Consider the following 22,500-nt stretch of genomic DNA (forward strand, 5'->3'; position numbering starts at 1 on the left):
TGGGACCACGAATTAAAGTTACCTACAGAAGGTGCCTTCGTTTACATCGAGGAGCCAGTAATTTGACGAGGTCATTAAAAGTACATGTCCTGTAGTTTCTGGACTCTGCTGCAGAAAGTAGCAATTCAAAATCACAGCGATAAAAAACTTGACTAGTGGGAGACAACCAGTCGGTTGCTTACAATGAAAACGCTGTGGAGTGTTACTCAGCATGGTCTAGAACAAATTTGGCATGTAGCCGGAGCGAAATTTGAAATCGGAGCATCTGTGTGCAAATCGAACACTGCCCCTTAAACTACTGTGCCAAGAAACCCCCAGGATGATAAATTCATATCAGGGGCACCCAACGTCAATTTTCGGAAAAATATCTGTTCGGAAGACGATTTGATATCTAGAATTTTCGGAACATTTGTTGTAAAATTTCTTGCTTGCCTTCCTGTCTTAGGACGTGGTATAATTGCGGATTTTTACCCTAAAAAGGTCACCTAGAATTTTCTGGAGCCTTCTTTCTGGCTGAAACTTTCGAAAAGGTAAGTTTTGATCCCTATAATTTTCGCATCACTAGACTTTCAGCCGGGAATCCGAACAGATGAAAAACTTTTAGGGAAAAAAATATGCCTAAATCTACCGTTTAAATGCTAATAAAATACTAACATTTAACAACGCTACGTTTAAGTGGTTTTGAACTATATTCTCGTTGGGTGCCCCTGTTCATATGGATTGCTTTCCCGCTGTCTTGATACATGAACTTTTGGGTTCTTTCGAAATTAAATAGAAAAATTGTCCGGGTGAGTGTAGTCCTGAGAAGGACTGTTTGAGATGGCGGAGACATTGACTGACGTTTCGACAATCGGAGCGGAAGTCAAGTGACTCTCCTACTACTTTACTCAGAATTAGGATATGACCCCTGGGTTCTTGAGAGCCATTTACGAAAATAGAAAGGACTAGACGAGATTCATTTTTTTCCTTCTTATTATAAGAACATCTTCTGGCGCTTTTCAACGAAAACGGTCAGTTTGTATGAAGCAAGGTTAAAACCGATTGCCAAACCTATTTATGCTTCCCCCCCCCCCCCCCCCGGGTTTATGCTAAAACCGCTGTTGCGTCAATTTGAACAACGCGGAACCTTCACGTCATTAGTTTTTACGTTTGCATAATTCTGGCAAAGTTTGCGGTTGCTGGAGTTTTATTAGGTATTGCAGACCATTTGAAACCACTGAGATATTTTTAAAAGGAGATGGAATGGCGCAGTGGTGAGAGCACGCGCTTCCCAACAAGGTAATCCGAGATCGATTCGGCTTAGACTTGGACCGGTTCTCTACTCTGCTCCGAGGGCTTTTTCTCCGTTTTCCTCTTGTTTTCCCTCTCCTAAAAAAATCAATCAACAATTTCATATGATTTTTCAGTGTCCTCGATTAGTTTCCCCAGCGCTAAATGGGGTTGACACTTTGGAGTTCGTTATTATGCGTTATTTGTAAAGACACAAGGTGTCCGTGCAAACGAACCATATTCACGCAAAGTCTATGCCTGTCTTGAGTAACACGGCCATTGTATGCTGATATTAAGAGCTGCCGGCATGTGTTGTCACCGGCTTTTGAGATAGCAGTGAGTCATCTTGTTAACTTCTTTCTAATGCAAGATCGAATTTGACATGTGTCTTCTGTCAGGGTACATGACAGCTAGTCTTGTCGGTTGCTGTTTTTGAGATCAGTTCAACTTGTTTGTTTTAACCTGTTTTACTATTAAATTGCACTCTCCGCTTGCTTGCTTTATGCAAATCTATGCAATACACAGATTCAGTAAAGCGAGACACTTTAGACATATTTTTTCTTCTGCTTGTGGCCCACAGCGCCATGGTCTTTTGGTGTATATATATATCTGGAAGAGCATCAGTTGATTGCGCGTTCTATTTCGACAGAGAAAGTCCACGCCCGCTCTTCGATCTCCTAAGCTTAAGTGTTTCTGATAATCTTTTGAAAGACCTCCGTTCTGAGCGCGGAACGAAAATCCTGCTTCCACAAAGTGCAAAGCAGTGGATTGGAAAGTGGCGGCAGAAAACGAAGAAATATCATCAAGCGTTCTACCCAAAGAGGCATAGGTGAAAATTGCGATGATTCTTTGTGATCGCCCAGCATGGCCCAAAAAAATGGAAGCCAACAGCCAATGAATATCACAACCAAGATCAACAGGACGCTCTTGCCTCGCCATTCATTTGGACGCAAGAAGCGCGGTGCTGCTTGCTGAAGGGAGACGCTCAATCTGCGATCACTCTCTGTGTGTTTACAAGAAATGTAAAAGATACGCCCGTAGATGAAACACATTAGAACCAAAGGAACGGCGAAAAAGAAAACGATGCAGGCTTTGCTGTACTTTACATCAATATTCTCGGTTTTATCTTCATATTCATCTAAGACAGTGTTTTCGGGGAAGTACCAAGTCATCTGAATGAAAGAAGCTGTAAAAGACAAAATCCAAACAAAAACCGTCGTGAAGATGGCTCGTCTTTTGGTAACAAGTGTGGCGCGTTGCAACGGGTGGACTATGGCGATGTATCGATCAACGGCAATGAGAAGAACGTGACAGACTGATGCAATGGCGCTGAATCGAATAAACATTACAGACGATACGCAAATGTGGATAAATTCCTTCAGGGAGCAGATGGCCAGTAGTGGAAATCCCACAACACCAGAAATCAGATCAGACAAGGCCAGCGAAGTGAGAAACATATTGGTTATCGATCGGAGCGTTCGTTTCTTGCAGATCAAGTAGATAACCAGGCCATTGGACCCAAAAATCAATAGACAAAGAATACCCAGTAGCGCAATATACGGCGACGAAAGAAATCTTTTTAATGGCTCTGGAAATGTTTGATTGCTGGATCCACTGAAACTTGTGTTAAACGAGAAAGAATTTTGTGATTCTTGCATTTTTATGATACCTAGGTATTGAAATTAGTCGTCCGAAACTCGTAATCTTTTTCGTCTTTCCAGCTAAGACAGGATTAATAATTGTTGCGTGAAATGGCCCTGAATATCACAGGAACGGACTAATATCGATCCATTACTGTTGGGACACTGTCAACTGATGTACAGACAGAGACATGTACAGCCTACTTACTTAAAGCACTGGACATCTTGGTGGTACAGGTGTTTTTGTTTTTCAGGTGTTGATTTTCGAATACAAATTGAAATAACAGCCACTGTTCCTTGATGCGATCGCTTTCCACTCCGGCAGTGTCGTCACAGAGACTGTTATGACAGCTTGCATGTATTCATTTGTTGTTAGTTGATAAGAGAGCAAGATATAGAATACTCTTCCCCGGGGGAACAAACTAACTGTGGACTCTAACGGGGTGTTATCGCAGTGATATCAAATTCGTTGGTTCACGTACTTCAAAGAAATCTGATCCGGAATATTTACCCCAGTTTTTAGCGTAATTTCCTCGCAGTACAGCACAAAAAACATCCTTTCAAAAGATCGATGCATTTAACCTGAAAACACAAACAAACAAACAAACCTTTGATAAAGTCTTGATACATCCCAGGCTCACAACGAAAAAATATTCCATTCCGTTTTGCTATTTGCATCTTCAAAATAAAATTCAGATAACTATGTAAATTCAATATTGTCTTGATATTTTCACAAAATGTTTACCGTTTTGATCAGTGTTACGTGTTTGTTTCATTAAGCTCTCCCTTCTTGTAAATAGAACTTGCTTTGTAATATTTGTTCACTTCATCTGTTACTCAAACCGACTACTTACACACTGAAAATTTAATGAAATTAAATTCAGTGTTGTTCTTTTTCCCGCCTGACAGTATAATTTCCGGCATTGAAACACCAGTAGCATCCTTTTAAAGACTAGAAGATTTTTCCAGCGTCTTGTCACGGAACTTTGATTATTTGAAGGGTAGCGCAAATTTCCGTTCCGATTGACAACAATTTTGCGCATCGCTCACATTATCTGCAGTCTCACGCAAGGTCAGCTGTGAATTTTTTTTTTTTTTTTTTTTTTTGCGTGGTCATCTGTACACAATGGTCAAAGGCGAGACTATTCGTGTTTGTTTAGCATTCCTTCGAAGAAAAGACTTATAAACCGTGAAGCTATTCTTGGCGGAAAAGGTAGCGTGCTTTAAGGATTTCCTTTCCCTTAAAATCGGGAATAGGTATCTTAAATTTTAATTTAAACGCACTTTAGAAATAGTCACTGTTCTTGTGCTTACCAGTGAAGCAAATTTAAAATTAATTAATCAGAACCGGTCCTTTCCCTTTCGATTGAAAAGAGTGATAAAAGGGACAAAGTATCAACGTACTTTATAAAAGGGGAAATTAATGTGTTTTCAAGTTCAAAGATAGTGAAATTTAATATTAAGCTCATTCTTTCGCCGGTAACCTTGGTTTCAAGTCCTCGCTCATTATGCGTGAAGGAGATAACTCAAACAGATTAAAATAGCACAAAAAGCGTAAGTGCAGAGTGCTTACTGTACCATCAAAGCGTGCAACAGGCGACATTTTTTACAGAGTCGTTATTAATGATTTTTGGAAGCCGCGGGCGCTAAGATAAAGTGATTTTTAAACGGAACAGTGCGGCATTAGTCAACCGGGTTTTCAGGTCTCTAAGCTTTCCGGAAAGGTAGAAGCGCCGACGTAATTGAAAATGAAATTGAGCACTTTAAGAAGTTCACCGCAATAAACGAAAAGATAAATAAGGAAATGTTAGAGTTGCAAAGTCGACTCCAAGATGCTATAAAAAAGTAGGCATCGCGAAAAAAAAAAGCATTCGCAGATTTTGTACACTAGCAGGCATGGGCTTATCAAATGGCATATAATTCTTGTTTCAAGGACAAAAATGTATTCGAACCTTAGCAGTGCTAAGAAACAGTTGTTACAAGGCCCACATTGAAAAGAAGTTAATTTTCTACCGCTGTAGCAAGTATACTTAGTTTTTACTCCCCACTAGCAACTTTAATATGTTGGTTACCATGGCAATGTAACGTGCAAAACACCTGGTCAAAAATAATTCGTGCTCAAAAGTCAGAATGAGCGGGAAAGAATTGAAAGTGAAAATTCAGTAAAATAGAAGCTATGTTACTAACTAACTGTCAGGAAACACTAAATTTGCGGAAAAAAAACAAACAACAAAAACAACGACTTTTCTTTCCCTGATACAACAAATAATATATAATTATATTTGGTAAATTAAAGAAAATTAAAGTGCCACTGTCGTTACTCGTGGATATGAAAGTTACCGCGATTGTTTAACATTGACAGGCTGAAGTTTTCTTTATGCATTAGCATTGATAGTTGGATAATTGTGTAACAGCACGGTGGCCTCTCATATTCAACTAGATACCCAGAATAATGCATATATGTCAGGTAATCCCCTTTGCTGGAATTCAACCCTGTGAAATAAGTATACAATTTCTCCAATAGGCATAAGATTACTCGTTAACACATCCTCTATAAAGAGCTGTACCATGTGTTCAAAGTTCGTTGCACAGATGACAGAGTAATTTTGAATAAGGTCTGATTTTTGTGGCCAGGTCATATTGTTAGGTCATCAGGTTTAGCAAGTAGAGCAGATCCATTCAGTAATATTAACACTTTTTGTGCCAGTTATACATTCCTCCAACAAACCTTGCAAATATTTATCACTATATTTGATACTGTTACACTTAGAAACAGATGATCTGAACCATAACTGATCACAGCAAATGCACATATATTCAGGGCCATGTGTTATCTTATCACGAAAAAGACTGAATCACTTTTGACATGGAATGTCTAATAGAGTGTTAACCTTGACAAATTTCGGTTTGGTTTAGCCTTAAGCTCTGCATAGCTTTCCTTAAATGGTTTTATGCTTTTCTGTTTAGGTCTCTGATATGTTCTGGATTGCTTTTATTTTCCTATTCCCTTGCTGCTTTAATATTTTCAGATCTGTTTTGACGTTTTGCATTGTTTTTCTTTTCCCTGAGCTCTTCAAGTGATTTTGTCTCTTCCGCTTGATAGATTCTCTCATATAAACTCTTTTTTGCCACTGCTTTGTAGAAATTAATACTGACACACATCATTTTTGACCATCGTTGATTAATCGATTATTACCAGGCTCTGAATAATTGTTGACATTGGTAACACCACTGATTTCATTTATAATAATCTAACTGAAGTGCTGAAACATAGCGTCTTCCATCTAGATGTCCAGTGTTCACAGTAGTTCCCTGTTGTCCACTTGCAGGACTGATAACAGTTACTGGTGCCCACCCCTCAATGGATTCATTGATATGTATAGTAACATTTATTACATTGCAAACTGCTTGCACAATACGTGCATCACACCATGTATGTTGCTGTCACAACAAACGCACAATAATTGCTCTGTAATGGGTCCAATAAATTTTTGACAGTTGTTTCTGATGGATTCAACTCCAGCAGCATGCACGTTCATGTGATAGGAAGGATCATTGTATAACTGGTGGGCAACAGAAGAAAAGAAGCATGAACCATCTGAGGTACATTCTAGTGCCTTCAATCCTTTTTGAGCTAATCGAGCCTGCAACAGTGCTATAGAAGGATTTCTCAGTATTGTATGTGCTGTATGTGTACTCGTTCCATGAGCAACAGGGCCTGGCCATGGGTTCGATTCAATGTCTCCCGATATGAATAGCTTTTCTCTTGATAGACAATAATTCTCATTTTGTTGGTTCAATTTTGTCGAATGCGTAGTAGCATATTGATCTTGAATACATAATAGAACTGACAAGTCTTTTTTGTGTTTAGCAGTCCTGCGGATAATAAGATAAAAATGGCAATTAGAATCTCCAACTCTCGAAGATTGTTATGTCTGAGTTGCGGTCTAGGTATAGAGATACAATATTCTCCAAAAGCAAGAGATAAACATTTTCTCAACTCAGACAACCGCGGTACGTCCTTATTTAAATAATGCACCATACACTTTCTAATTACCTTGTCTTTCTGAAACAAGCTCGACGTCTTCTTGTAAGGAATTAATCCTGGAAGATTCTCTGTCCCTGCGAGCATGTACTGCCTCAGCCCTTGCTCTATCGCGGGAGACTGGTACGGATTTCTCATCAGTTTTCGTTACATAATCAGTGACCGAGTCTTTCGACAGTTCTTCATCATGATCCACCACACAAGTACTAGTGTCTGGAAGCATGGATTGCTTGGTTGCCACACTGTTTTTCATGTCACGGATGTTGTTCAAGTTGTATTCCCGTGGCTTTGATGACTCATAGCTTGCAGAACTTCGTGATAGCTTTGATAAACATTTGTATACTTTGATAGCTTCGATGTTACTCTCCAAATGGTAGTCACCTTCCAAATGGAATTTATTTATCCCCCGTGAGCTTAGGGGATGAACAGGCACTGTCCTCTCGCCATGTGTCTGTCGATTCCAAGTCTACACGTATTAAAGTCTTCGCGTTGGTCAGTGAAAGACGGTGCGCAACTAATTGCACCAATCTGTACTTTTTCAGAATATCTTGCTTCACCTTCGAAGAAAGCCATTTCTTTAATTCTTCCGTTTCTTGCTTCTAAATGCAGCGGAAGGTGCTCAAACACTTAAGTATAAAAGTGGCACACAGCAATTGCGGCGCACAACCACGCGAACAGGAAGTCACAGCTTTCTAAGCTGTGTTGTGATTATCCATCCTGATTGGCTTATTAGATCGAACTTCCGGTTACGCAGGAGTGAATATTTGCATAAAGAACCTCACAAAAACTCGTGGAGATATCCACGAGTAAAAAAGGACTGGCTTCCTGGAATAACTAAAAAGTTGAAAACATAGGTAGCCAGTTTCGTGCATATATTCAGTAATACAACACACAGATACAAACACAACACAAACCACAAAATAAACATTCAAGGGATAATTACTTTAATTACCTTATAAATAGGAGAATTTTAGGGGAAAAAAGAAATTATTCCTAAGTATCAATATGATCATCATAATTGATTATTGCAAATCAGTTTTACACATTTAATGCATGTAATATGCAAGGACAAAAAAAATCTAATATCCTTCAAAATATTGCTTCTTTTGTCTTTTCTTGAAAACAGAATAAGAATGATGATGATTTTATGTTATCTTCAGTAGTATTTCAAATAGACAGGCCTTGAAAGTGGATATTGAATTCTAGCATAAGAAAGATAGTAAGACTGTTTCGATGCAAATCTGGAATTATAGTTATGGACACTAGTAAAAAAATGAATAGTCTAAGAATGTTTTAGGCAGAAGATGGTTGTGGAATTTGTACATGTGTGACAAGATCAAATAACTTAATTACCCGAAGAGATTGAAATTAAAACAAAGGACTTGAATGACTCTCAAATTGAGAAAAAGCTAAAACACCCATTGCTTTCTTTTAAAATATAAATACTGGCTTAAGAATTGTTTCGTATGTATTTCCCCAGATCATAATGTCATAGGTCAAAAAAGGATAAATTAAAAAGTTTCACCAAAATACTCAAGTCAACAAAACGTCTTATCTTGGACAAGATGCCGATGCTTCTTCTAATTTTTTACCTATAAATTCTATTTAAGTGTGAGTCAATCAAAAGGCCAAGATACTTTTTTGATTGTTTATTAAACGCACAAGAAAAGATTAAAAGAAGAATCCTGCAATTTCTTTTGTGGTGGATGGAATAGTAAAAAGTTTGATTTTTCAATGTTTAAAGATCTAGTTTGGTGGCACATAGCCAGGTATGAATATTTTGGAGTGTCTGGAGACTTTAATGCTCACAGAATAAATTGGCATCATCTGCAAGTGAATGAAAGTCAAACAGTTTTAAGGAGTAATGAGAGTCATTGCCCCCGCAGGGTTTTCATTTATAGAGTCTCCCCCGCGTGTACGTATAAAGAATGTGTGACATGTTGGTGTAGTATGCGAATCAATCCCGATTTGAAGAAACTAGGCGCGCACGGTCGTCCCAGTTAATTTTTCAGTCCGCTCGCAAAGCAATGCTACATGGGTAATTCTCCCAACCACGAACACGAGGAGGAGATCGCCTATTTGCTGCACGAGGAAGAGAGGAAGATATTTGCCAAAATATATTTAGGGTCATTATCTGTCATCACAGTGATTTCTTCATATCTTGAATTCAAAGGTTATTCAGCAGTAGATTGAACTGTTTGGTACAGAAATTGATTTGTCGGACACAAATCAGCAACCGGGTCGACAGACTCGACCCAAACACCACACGTATAAAGATCACAAATCAAAACTCAAAACCCAGTCAGAGAAACAACTATACGTTTCCGAAGTAACCGGCTGTTGCTTCATTTTATCATTTCAAGACTTAGAAGATAGTAAAGGATTTATCAACGGTATCATTTGAACGATTATTAGATAATTTTGCAGTTACGTTGCACGAGGGTTGTCGCGTTGGCGAGCACGAGGAGTGCGAATTAATAACTCAGAAATGTAGCATCCTTTGTTCAGAAAACACAGGTCATAATTACTTATTTAAAATAACGGAGATTTTTTGTTCATTATGTGTTTTGTTATTTCAAGGGTTACAAAGAGAGTAAAGGGTAGAGGGTTATATCAACTGTTTTGCGAAGAAAGGCTGTGAAATATTCAAAGGTGAGAAAATTAACTTGCTACTGTCATCTAAAAACGCATGTTATCATTACTTATTTGAAATATTCGAGTTTTTTTGGTCATCTTATGGTATGCCTTGGATAAGAAAGAGAATAAATCATCAGATCGTTGGTCACAATCCAAAGAGGGCACTTTGTGAACTCGGTTTTCGTTAACCCTGGAATTTATTCATGTGCAGTTGATGCTTTTAATTTTTGGAGGTGTCTACACATTTGTTTCTCCCGTATTTATCACATGTACCAGCAAGAAATGAGTTTACAGACGTGCTTTTCAATGGTTGCTCAGATTACATCCGTTCAAGAGAAGACAGTTTGTTATTGAAGGAAATTCGGGAGCCTGTGTGGTCATACATCATAGACCATTGTAGTTCATTTATAGCGAGGGACTGTAATGCCTGTTTTAGCCAAATATTTGAGCGAAGAACATTTGGTATTATGCATGTGGAAGAGGAGAGTCTTTTTGCAACCTTAAGAACCTTTGATTCTTTTTGCAGCAAATGTACAAATCTTGTGACTTTGAATAGCAGTATATTTTTGACAGTGGTTACTGAACATGGATTAAACCAGTTGGGTTTAGATAAAAATATGTGGCCCCTGTATGTTACTGATGTGCATACAAACCCAGGACGGTTAAAATGCATGAGCTGTAATAGTCCTACCACTCAGCCTGTTTTCAAAAATTTATCAAACTCTTTATTGAATTCCCTCCTGGCTTGAAGAAAGACATAAATGTCTTTGAGTTGATTGTGATCAGTGGAACTCAGTACAAACTAAGAGGTGTTGTGCGATGTAACAATAACCACTTCATTTGTTAATATACAATAGAGATAACAAAGGATCGAGAACAGAGCGCTATGGGATTCTACATGATGTGTGACACTTTGCTGACTTTACGTTATTCACTATGATGACTTGTTGTCGATTATCAAGACATGATTTGAACCACTCCTTTGTAATTCCCCGTATATTATAATGTTCTAACTTCTTTACAATATTAAGAAAGGGTCCAGATAAGAACGATAGCAACAACGGCAACGAACATGTTGGAATTCAATTGGTATGCAAAAAGGTGATAACTTTTCTATTGTCTGTACTTACTTCTGATTGGCTTAAACAGCAAACGGTTAACAAAACGTCATAAAGCAGTATTATATTCATCCTTACTTTCCAACCATCTTCCATCTTTCATCTGGTCTCAGTTTAAATGAATTCCACAGAAATCGTATGTGGGGAATGTAAAGATTGCGTATCGATGGCCAACGAATCACACAGATTAAACTAAACACAACAGTAAACTTTACTTCACTCGCATGGCACATAAAAGAGCATGGTTTCACATTTCCCATGGGTCTAAGTAAGCCCGCGATTTCTGTAAACTTCCGGTATGAAAACTAGAGTTATTTCCGGTTAAAAGGTTATCAATACATTACATCCCTTCCTTTCTTTGGAAACAGAATATAGTGAAAGGAAAATGTCAACAAAATACATAGTACGAAAAACCGCTCCACATGGACTGCGCAACTAGAAGGATACTGTCCAGTTCTACTAATCCTTAAACCTAAACGAAGTCTACCAAAGTTCAACACAGGTTCAATGCGTCAACAGAGTCTACTTGATAGAGTACATAATCCTTGTATTTCTCCGGCATTCTGATTGTCCGGCTGGGTCGTGATGTTACTGTACTTTCTTCCAAGGTACTTGGGGCAACCGCTGGGCTTACAGCCTCTCCAACTGCTGAGCTAACAGCCTTTTCACTTACATTTTCTGTTAACTCCTGTGTATCCTCTGGTGGGTTGTAACGTTTAACAAAAGAACTGTTCCGCCTGTATTCCACGCCCTTTTTCGACCGAACAGTCACCTCACGGCCTTCCTTAGTTTGCACTGTGTATGGTTCACTCTCAAAATTTGCTTCAAGCTTACCAGACGTTTTCGTGTTCTTTAGTAAAACTTGGTCTCCAGGCATCACAGGATTTTCTACAGCACCTCGTCTGTTATCAGCATATGCCTTGTGGATCAACTTGTGATTCCAGTCATTGTCTCTTACACCCTCATTCAACAGGTTATTAGCTCTCTTCAGCTCTGGAAATTTAGTTTTCAATTCTCTACCGAACATGAGGAAAGCAGGAGTAACTCCTGTGCTTACTTGTGGTGTGCTCCTGTACGCGAGCAGAAACTTATTAAGTTCTCCCCGCCACTCTTTTCCTTCAACGTGAGCCACTTTCAAAGCCTTTAGAAGCGTTCTATTCTGTCTCTCGACGTGCCCATTGGCCTGCGGCCACAGCGGAGGAGATGTCCGGTGTTCTATTCCGTGGTCTGAGAGGAACGTCTTAAACTCCTCGCAGCAAAACTGAGGACCATTGTCGGACTTGAGAGTAAAAGGATATCCATATCTTGAAAATATCTGTGCCAGTACATCTACCACTTTCTTGGACGTGGTCGACCTCATGATTTCCACCTCATAGAATCTGCTGAAATAGTCCACGACTACCAACAAACTTTCTCCCGTCGGAAGAGGACCCATCAAGTCTATGGCTATATCCTGCCAAGGACCGGTAGGTGGTTCCACTCTTTTCATTGGCTCTGGAGGCTGTAACTCCCCTACAACCTGACATCCATGACAAGACTTGCAGACTCGTTCGGCGTCTAAGTCCATTTTTGGCCACCAGACCTTTGTTCTGAGGCGTGCCTTCATCTTTACGATGCCCTGGTGACCCTCATGAGCAAGACGTAGGACCTCTCCCCTTAGAGCCTCCGGTATGACAATTCGAGTGCCACGTAAGACAAGTTTTCCTAACACGCATAGCTCGTTCCTGACACACAAATACGCAGACATCCTACATTGAGACCAGTCCCCACTTAAAATGTACTGTCTCAGGCTAACCATCTCTGGATCGCTCTCAGACACTTCTTCCACTTGTTTAGCCGAGAGTGCCACTGGTAGGCTTCCCTGAGCGACTGCCATAACAAAGTCAATCTCCTCTCCGCTTGTGTCTTTGGGGTTGACTTGATTAAGCCTCGAAAGTGCGTCGGCAATGTTTGCTTTTCCGGGACGGTAAACGACCTTGTAATCGTAACCCTGTAACCTTAGAACCCATCGTTCTATACGCGCCGATGGTTTAGAGAGCCTGCCAAAAATGCACTCAAGCGGTTTGTGGTCGGTTTCTAGTTCAAACTGGCGTCCGTATACATAAATGTTAAACCTTTCACAGGCCCATACCAGGGCTAATGCCTCTTTTTCCGTCTGGCTGTACCTTCGCTCTACTTCAGTGAGGTTCCTGGATGCATACGAGATTGCTCGCCACTCCCCATCTTGAAGTTGAGTCAACACCGCACCCAAACCGTGTGGACCTGCATCGGCAATGATTCGTGTATTGCAGTCCCCTCTGAAGTATGCAAGTGTGCTGGCCCCTGCAGCAAGCTCTTTTAGCTTCTGAAACGACCTTTCCTGTGCTTCACCCCAAACGAAAGGCTCATTCTTCCTCAGGAGACTCCTAAGCGGCTCTGCTTCTTGCGCGAAGTTGGGGAGAAATTTTGCAGAATACTGCACCAGCTGAACGAATGATCTGACCTCTGCAGCATCTTTCGGAGGACTTGCATTCATAATGGCAGCTACTTTCTCTTCACTGGGCGTAACACCTTGGCTGCTCAGATCATGACCGTAAAAGGTTAGCTTGGGAAGGCGAAACTGACATTTCGTTCCATTCAGAGTTAATCCTTTTTCTCCCAACCGCTTTAAAACAGTATGCAAATTCCTGTCGTGCTCTTCAATACCATAACCATGTACAATGAGATCATCTGCCAAGTTAGCCACACCCTTACACCCCTGCAAAACATCAGCAACTATTTTCTGGTACTTTTCGGGCGCTGATGTTATTCCAAACATCAAACGTTTGTATCGGTACAAGCCACGGTGTGTAACAAATGTTGTAATATCGCGCGATTTTTCATCCAGTTCCACTTGATGAAAACCCCATTTCAGATCAAGTTTTGAGAACACAGTTGAACCGTTAAGATCATATAACACTTCCTCAAGCGTGGGGATGGGGTGTCTCTCCCTCTCTATTGCCATATTCGCCCTGCGCATGTCCACACAAATCCGGATATCACCGTCTGCCTTTGGGACCACAACCAATGGCGACACCCATTCAGTAGGTTTGTGTGACACCTCTTCGATGATGTCCTTGGCTAACAACTCGTCCAACTTCTCGTCAACCTTGCTTCTCAGTCCAAATGGTAGCCTCCGTACCGGTTGTGCGACAGGTGTGACATCATCTCTTACATGAAGCTTCAGCTGGAAATCCCTCAGCTTCCCAACTCCTGTGAAAACTTCTGCGTACTTCTCACGAATATCAGCACCATTGCCCTCTGTCATTAACGAACATATTTCTTCTTTCATGGGACCAACCCTCAACACTTCCAATTTCTCCGCTGTGTTCTTTCCCAGTAGAGATCGGCCTGGACCCTTAACAACTGTGAATTCATCAACACACGACTTGCCATTGGCCCCGCACACAATTTCAGACACAAATGTTCCAATCACTTCAATAGGCTCCTTTTGACCATAGGCAAACAACTTTTTGCTTGATTTCTTGGAATCACACTGTACATTCTCTTTCTTCATCGCTTCCCAGGTCGTCTGATCAATCACATTGCACGAAGCGCCAGAATCAATAAGTACTGCACGTAACACAACTCCTCCAACCTTCAAATCAACTTCGCTACCACCTACAAACTCACCAGCTCCCACTGCAAACGCATAGTAATTTTGGGCACCAGTAGCTGAATTTTCTGACACTTGATATGCTCTGCCCCTGGAGGCTTTCCTTTTTTCAGAATCTTGAGAAGGAGCTTTGCGTTCCTTCGTTTTGCAACAAATAGCAAAATGCCCAACCTCCCCACACGAATTACACTTTTGGTTGCGAGCTGGACAATTCCGATCACGTGCGATGTGGTCACTGTAATTACAACGGAAACATCTCATCACCTTTGCACCATGACAACCACCAGAATGTTTACCAGACTTATTTCCTCTACCTCTGCCTTGAGCGGTCTCTTTACCTTTCCCCGTATTTTGAGGTCTGCCGAACGAGACAGCATTCACCTGGCCTGACAAGCTTAACTGATCCATGGCCTTGACCTGCATATTTACTGCCTCATGTACACGAGCTAGGTCTTGCAAATCCTTCAGGGTTGCGTTTGATTTTTCCAGGAACTTACGGCGGAGTCTGGAGTCCCTGCACCTCTCAATAAGCTGATCCCTTATCGCTTCATCAACTTTTTCAAACTCGCAGGTGATCGCTTTCTGTCGCAGCCGACAAACGAACTGATCAACCGACTCACCCGAAGTTTGCTCCATTTGCCTAAACTGATGCCTTTCGAACGGAACATTCAACTGGGGCGAAAAAAAAACCATCCAGCAACACCATACTCTCATCGAAAGATACGATATCCGTTCCGGGCACTAACGTGTAGTAGAGTTCCTGCAAGTTCAATCCTCCGGTATGTAACAGCAACGCGGTTTTCTGTTCATCCTTCGTTATCCCTTTAGCCACCAAATACAAATTAAATGAGCGCTTCCACAACTTCCAACGAACGGCGAGAGTGTTCGGGTCTTCCTTCGGGTTGAAGGGAGGAAGACTGGCCACATCAAGAAGAGGAACAAACGCGGTAACTGGCTGTGTTTGTGTTGTCGAAGGTGTACTCGAAGTCGAAGGTGCACTGCTTGTCATTATCCTCCTGACAAAATACTCAGATCCTCTACACAAATGACGCCCAAAATATCCCCGACCTCACAAAACGAATCGAATCCTCGTCGCCAATGTAAAGATTGCGTATCGATGGCCAACGAATCACACAGATTAAACTAAACACAACAGTAAACTTTACTTCACTCGCATGGCACATAAAAGAGCATGGTTTCACATTTCCCATGGGTCTAAGTAAGCCCGCGATTTCTGTAAACTTCCGGTATGAAAACTAGAGTTATTTCCGGTTAAAAGGTTATCAATACATTACAGGGAACATGTAAAATTGTAAACGTTTCTTGGCTTTTGTTCTCAACTCTTGTGATTGGTCAAAATCTTTTAACACAAAAAAACACCCTTTCAAAGTGGGCTGTAAATGAATTTTATTGCGTTAACTGCCTTCCTGTAGGTTTATGCATTCTCTGTGTAAAAATGATAACATTCCTATGTGGGGAAAGCCCCGTTGCCGGATAACAAAGGAAATTGCTATCCACCTTACACGGATCATCACTTAAACGGACTTCACAGTATGAAAGCCTTACTAAAATCAAGAAAAACCCAACAGGAATACTTTCTGTTCTCTATTAATTTTTGATTTTTTTCAACCGGTTATAGATAATATAGCATGCTATAAGTGTTCTGCTTGGAACTGTATCCAAATTGCTTGTCAAATGAACTTCCAAGCTTCTCCAAAACATTGGTTAATCTGTTATACATGAGTTTCTCAAGCAATTTGTGAAAAAAAGAAAGAAACGAGATGGGACGATAATTGGATAAGCAAGTTTGGAAGCCTTTCTTGAAAACAGGTACAACATTAGCTAACTTTAGATCATTAGGCACAAAGCCAGATGTATAAATGAGGTATTAAACAAAATCTCAAATGGTTTTGCCAAACCGGCTGATTTCACTGACAATTTAAGAACGTCTACTAATATACTGAAAGGACCTGTTGCTTTTCCTGGACTCATCATCGAAAAACTAAAAAGCGAACTGCAAAGCAATCCTTCCTGCTGTTTGATTACCAACAACGTTTCATAATACTCTGCAATGAGAAAATTACACATAACCAACGAAGATAACCACTGAGTGCCAAATTTTCCAAATTTGAATTGAGTTCTTCGCGTTTCAAAGGCGGCGATTCAAGGCAGCAACTGTAAAGAGAAGATCGGCTGTGATCCTGAATTCGTTGAATCCGCATGCAGCAGGACGCTAGACGGATTCCTCCATTTCTCAGACAGCTGCAGTTTTCCTTTCCCTCATACAGACAGTCATATGATACCGCTCAGCAAAGAGAATTTAAGTGTAAACTGGGATGATGTTTCGGATTAAATATGAAGAAGATTATATGTTTACCTAAAACAGAAGGAAGCAGTGTGACCCAGTGTTTAGGGCGCTTGCTTTGAGGTCCGGAGTTCCCGGGTTCAAGACCCGTTCTGACCACTCGTTGAATTTGATCCTGGTAGTCCCTGGTTCAACTTCCCAGCTGCACTTGTGAATAGCCAACTGGTTTGCCTCCGGCCAGTTGGGATTCTTAACAGTTGTTGTTCTTGTTCTGTTCTATCGTTTCGTTTACTGTGTTTTATTGGCCCAAAAAAGCCTCTATAGGGAGCGGTCAATTAAGTATGTATGTATGTATGTATGTATGTATGTATGTATGTATGTATGTATGTATGTATGTATGTATGTATGTATGTATGTATGTATGTATGTATGTATGTATGTATGTAAGATACAAAGCGGTCCGCCAAAGAAGGCGCTATCAGCACATAAACCTTTTTCGTATCGGAGATCTTACATGGTATAGGAAACGGGCAAATGGCCGCCCCCCCGGCTTCAGCTATTACTTTGAGAAAAATAACACAACCTTGGACTAATCTTGAAAAAAATTAACCCTATTCAACACAGTCATTTTTCACTGTGTAAATCAAATTTTAATGTTTCGCCTGCTATGATCATCTTCCGTCGTTTATAGAGAAGTCAACTGTAACAAATAGCTTCCACTGGTGTCACTTTCCAGCCATCATGTTGACACTTATTTCCGAGTGTAAAAGCGGTCTTAATTCTCTAAATAGCGTTCAAGACCATTAGCTCTTTCTTAATGCTTTAAAAATTGTAAGCCGTGATCGAAGGAAGAGTCATTTACGCGGCATTCTTGGATCAAATGCGATCCGGGCGGTGCAGCACTCAGGTACCGAAAACGATACCGAGGTTCCGACCTACCAAGTTCAAGCAACTTCAAGATACCAGTAACTGACGGAGGCATGGGAAAAAAAAAATTTTTCGTGATGAGTCCCCTTCCAAAAAGATTAAATAAGGTCTATTGCGGACGACGTTTTGCCCAAGATGGGTTGCTTTTGTTCCATTTACTGACTATCAGGCATGAGAAAAATTGGGAGAATTTACCCGACTGATTGAACAAGCCTTGCCTCCCAAAGAATAACATAAGAAAACAAAAGGAAAGAATTACTTCTTCTATATCTTTTAAGTCGCGAGGGTATTTCCATGTTTAATGCTACATCGAAGAAAATATTCAAAGAATCGTGTCCTTGGAGACACAATGACTGAGTTTTAATCAAAGCACTTTAATCAGAGTAACAAAATAATTAAACTAAGAAAAAAATGTACGGCAGCATAGGAAAGAGTAATTCTAAAGCCGGTGATTACAAAATGCTTCAGTTCAAAATAAACCCGATTTTCAAAATCACATATAGCACTTTTTTTTCCTGTTAAAAAAAAAAAAAAAAAAAAATATATATATATATATATGTATATATCCGCTTCATTTAGTTCTTCTTTCTAAAATTCAATGCCAGTGCGTGTTTGATAACAACTCTGAGTTTAGCATTTCTAGGATAAGAGGAAAACAATGGTTTGGAACAGGCTTCAATGTAAATTATTAATTAAGGAGGCAAGAGATGTCGAAATGGGGTTGAAGCAAATTCACAAAAGCTGGCATGGGGGAAAATAAATTAAACTTTGGAAATTCACACGATTGTAATCATCAACCACAATTATACCAAAGTCATAACATACCTCGGAGAGACGCGACTGCCAGACTAAAACGTACTTTCTAATTTAAAAATGAAAGGTACGGAAGATTTATCAATCGACGAAATATCACCGTCAGGGCGGTCGATACAATCACCGAAAAAAAGAGTTGATTTCTTTTATTTTTTACTTAAACATCCAGCCCACACCTTTTGTATTTGTCCTATTGCCTCTGTTTACATTATAAGTAGTTTTTAAGGCATTTTGTGTACGCCAAATGTTGGTAGGAAAACAGCGTTATTTATTTATGAACTACTAAGCTCCATGCGATTGATATGTTCGTTAGTGCCGCCAAAAAGTAATCAGACTTGCATTCAGCTTGCTTGGAACGTGGAAGACGGCTTTTCAACAAGCTTTGGGATAGAACGCATCTGAACCTTGCCTGATAGCTGCATCCTATGTTTATAAATCTGAAATTCAGCCTTCATATTCACAAATTGGGTAAAATATTTCTTGTGTCACCTGTACCGGGCGATAAACGAAGACTTTAACCACGATATCTCGTTTCAACGAGCCGTAGTTCTGTATTTCCATGCCTCATTCAGTTTCACCAATAGCGGCGCTCAGTTCCACGAACTTGACTTCTCAGGCGCCTGGAAACAACGAGTCAAGCAGAAATGATACCGAGTCCATATTTGGACACCAAGAAATCCTTTCGGTGACAATGATTGTGCTTTTAGCAATTATTTGCCTGCTCATCGTTCTTGTGAACGGCCTCGTCGTCTTCTTAATCTGCAGAAACAGGACGTTGAAATCTGTCACCAATATGTTCCTCACCTCCTTGGCGCTTTCCGATCTCATCTCGGGCTTGGTGGGATTTCCTCTTTTTGTTTCGTGTCTAAGAAGCGGGGTCCTCAATGTCTGCGTATCTTCTACGATTTTCTTCCGTTTCACCGCCATCTCGTCAGTGTGCCACGTCCTCCTCGTGGCAACTGATCGTTATGTTGCCATAGTACATCCGTTACAACATGATTCAGTAGTCACAAAATGGCGCGCAATTGGAGCAACCACTTTTGTTTGGATTTTTGCGTTTTCGTCTTCTGTCGTCCAGTTATCCTGGTTTGGCTTCGACGAGAACTCCTTGTTTGACTTTGAGGCTACGGAGGATTTGAACTTAACGTACAGCAAGACCTGCATCGTGCTCTTTTTCGCCTTTCCCTTGATTCTCATGTGTTGCATCTATGGACGCATTTTTTATATCTCCTATAAGCTCACCAAAAGTGATCGCGAATTAACAGACGTCTGGAAGGTGCAGGAATCTCGCTCTGTTCTTTATGAATGGAGAGGCCGCAGTGTTTTGTTGATTATGATGGTTATTTTCGTGGGTTGTTGGCTTCCGTTTTTCTTGGCAATGATTGATGACCACATGAATCCCACTGAGTCATCTCCTCCAATTTGGGTCCAGCGTTTGCTTGTGGTTCTTAATTTCATCCCTCCGTTGTTCAATCCCCTCCTTTGCACATTAGCCAAGAAGGATTTCCGAAAAGCCTTGCTAGGGGTGATCTACAAAAGTAATGAGCTTCGCCTTAACCCAGAATGGAGATCAACTGCCACTGGCTCCGTCTAGCTTCCCACACATTTAGACACTCTCTCTTCACATCCAGTTCCTCACGCGATTAGTGGCACTAGCTACTGACCAGGAACATTTAGTAAAACTATGCTTCTGTTACAGAGTTTTCTTTTATTCCCACTTCAACTCTCGTTTTTCTGGAAGTTGTTTCTTGAGATCTTTTTTTACGTTGAAGTTGGCAACAGACAGTAGAGCCACTCTACCCAGGACGGAGTGCAGGTCCATCACAGGGTTATGCCACCCAGCGAGGCGAAGTTACTGCTTGTTCTGCAGTTTGCAATCAGTTAAGGAAACGATAGATACCTCTGTCCAGAAAAAGTCCAGGCCACAACACCCAGACTTTTCGACTAGAGTGCAGGTTATTCAAGTTCCGGCACTAGCGCGCAGTTTTGGTTCAATCCTAGAATGCAAGGGCTAGGAGAAAAGCATACGGTCTATGTTTCAGCTCTTATCCCGAACAATTTCGAAAGTTTAACCATTTGCGGACATGATTACAAGGGCAGCTTGCTTTCTTCAGTTAGTTCACAGCCATAACTTGGCAACCAAGAACTCCAGCGCGGTAATCCTTTGTCGTTTTAGTGAGCTTACAGTTTGGTGGTGAGACCTGTTCTTTATTAGTTAAAATTGTTTAGCAGACTGGCCACATGACCGCGAAATCTAGCCAAAACAGTGACACCCGACGTCGGCGGAACCACTTCACTCTAGGAACGACTTGTTCGTGGCGCCAGAGAAATCTGAACTCGTGTATGAATCTAACAGTACCGATTAAACGTGCTTTTAATAAACGACTTAACGATTGGAAGTCACCGCCTACTAAACCGAAGGTGAATCTTCTCTTGCGTGTGTACAAGAGCGCACGGTAAACAGTGCCAATTGAACCAACAAGACTTATAATTCCAGCCAATCATGAAAAACAGAAAGAACAGTCATTCAATTTTTTTAAGAAAACGAGGCTGTCGGAAGCCAATATTTATTTCCATTGTTGAATTCAAATCTGACACAACTTTGAGAATGAAGTGAGAGGTACTCTTTCGGCAATAACTCGAGAAAATATGAGAAACCATAACTGATTATTTTGGCGATGCTATAAAGCAGTTTGAACCAAAGAAGTAATTAATTTGTGCGCATTCGGTGTTTGTTCTCAAGAGCAGTTGGTTTTTTAAACTACTTTTTCGGTAAAAGTAGTTTAGACGATCGCGTATTGATCCATTTAAAAATCTCACGGAAATCGGGGGAAACAATTTATCTTGGTTGGCGAAAAAGTAATGTCTAAAGCAGCTAGATTTAGTTTCGCAAAATTAATTTTAAAATTCTTAACCACTATGAGCGAAAAAAAAAGAATGTCGAATTTGTCATTAAAGAAGAAGTAAGACACCAAAGAAAACTGGAAGAAAGTAAAAAAAAAAATAATAATAATAATAACCACGCAAGTCAACTTGCTGTTTTGCAGCAATGCAAGAATAAGTGCTTTAATTAAACCAAGGATTTTAGCTCACCATTTAAGCCCTTTTTATTGTAATGTATTTTAAGTAATTTTATATTTTAACCACTTGTAATTCAGTCTTGCGACGACTTAACGATTGGAAGTCACCGCCTACTAACCCAGCCGCGCTGGGAACCAGTGTACAATCACAACCGTGTTTGTTCTGAATCTCATTTTTTAAGAAAACGAGGCTGTCGGAAGCCAATATTTATTTCCATAGTTGAATTCAAATCTGACACAAAAGTGTTAGTACATGAGATAGATTTGGGTTTGATAATTGCTTGACATGTAAGGATAAAATACGACGCCAGGAGAATCACCAAAACTTGATTTTTTTGTTCAAATCCAAGAAAAAGAGAACGAAAAAGTAAATCGTAATCGAGCATGCGGGAAGGAAGCAAGCTTCTGAGGTAAGCCGGGCTCATGCCATATATGAGTGTTAATTAGTACACTGATTCTTTCACGACTGTTGTAACAGTTTCATGATCCTGACTTTTTTGTTTCTTTTGGGGATTATATTCCATGAAATAAAATCTTTTTTCGACCGGAACGGAGAAATCATTGTACCAAAAAATCCCATTGTTTTAAAAATCAAGATGATTAGAGGAGGTCTTGGGTTTTATTTTTCATATCCGGAAATTTTGTTTATAGTGAAGAAATGGGAACTTATAGCAGATTTTTACCTTCCAACTAATGATTTTTTGTTTTCTGCTCTATGAGCGCTTGAAATCCCTGACTTGATCGCCAATACATCAGTGTTTTAAGAGAGTCTTTTAAGTATCTTTCCCGAGGAGTTTCTTCATTTAATTTCATTTAATTGATATGTAACTCGTTGCATTGACCAAGGCATGAACGGCTTTTTTCTTGATCGTTCGGTGCTAGATACTGTAGATAGGTTTAGCGTTGGCTTTCGGTTGAACGTAGCTCAGGTCAAAAAATCCAGTAACTGGATTTACATTCACTCTGCTAAGATGTACAACGCTTTGATTGATAAAAACTAAAATAGATAACAAGTGGAAAGGTGACTAAATC

General features: G+C 40.2%; 3 protein-coding genes across 11 annotated transcripts in view; 2 read left to right on the top strand and 1 right to left on the bottom strand.

Moving 5' to 3' along the window:
- The window catches only part of LOC138003285 (beta-2 adrenergic receptor-like), a 57,880-nt gene that overhangs the window by 27,196 nt on the left and 8,184 nt on the right, over window positions 1-22,500 (top strand). The window contains exons 1-2 of one of the 9 annotated variants that reach the window (XM_068849293.1): window positions 552-1,278; window positions 9,535-9,606. The exons of 4 other annotated variants lie outside the window; for them this stretch is intronic. The gene's annotated coding sequence lies outside the window, so the exon portion shown is untranslated. Of the gene's footprint in view, window positions 1-445; window positions 531-551; window positions 1,279-9,534; window positions 9,607-21,569; window positions 21,879-22,500 lie in introns of those variants that run through there. 4 more of the 9 variants (XM_068849282.1, XM_068849271.1, XM_068849313.1 and 1 more) reach the window with 4 other exon arrangements.
- LOC138003368 (histamine H2 receptor-like) lies at window positions 1,148-4,439 on the bottom strand. The gene is made up of 2 exons (XM_068849412.1): window positions 3,655-4,439; window positions 1,148-3,491 (listed from the first exon to the last, which is right to left on the bottom strand). Exon 2 carries the CDS (start codon window positions 2,925-2,927, stop codon window positions 1,953-1,955), a length of 975 nt encoding a protein of 324 aa, XP_068705513.1. The 5' UTR covers window positions 2,928-3,491; window positions 3,655-4,439; the 3' UTR covers window positions 1,148-1,952.
- Window positions 17,660-21,459, top strand: LOC137979692 (histamine H2 receptor-like). The gene has a single exon (XM_068827012.1). It carries the CDS (start codon window positions 18,948-18,950, stop codon window positions 19,980-19,982), a length of 1,035 nt encoding a protein of 344 aa, XP_068683113.1. The 5' UTR covers window positions 17,660-18,947; the 3' UTR covers window positions 19,983-21,459.

This window comes from Montipora foliosa, chromosome 1 (genome assembly GCF_036669935.1).
Source record: "Montipora foliosa isolate CH-2021 chromosome 1, ASM3666993v2, whole genome shotgun sequence".
Classification (NCBI taxonomy): domain Eukaryota; kingdom Metazoa; phylum Cnidaria; class Anthozoa; order Scleractinia; family Acroporidae; genus Montipora; species Montipora foliosa.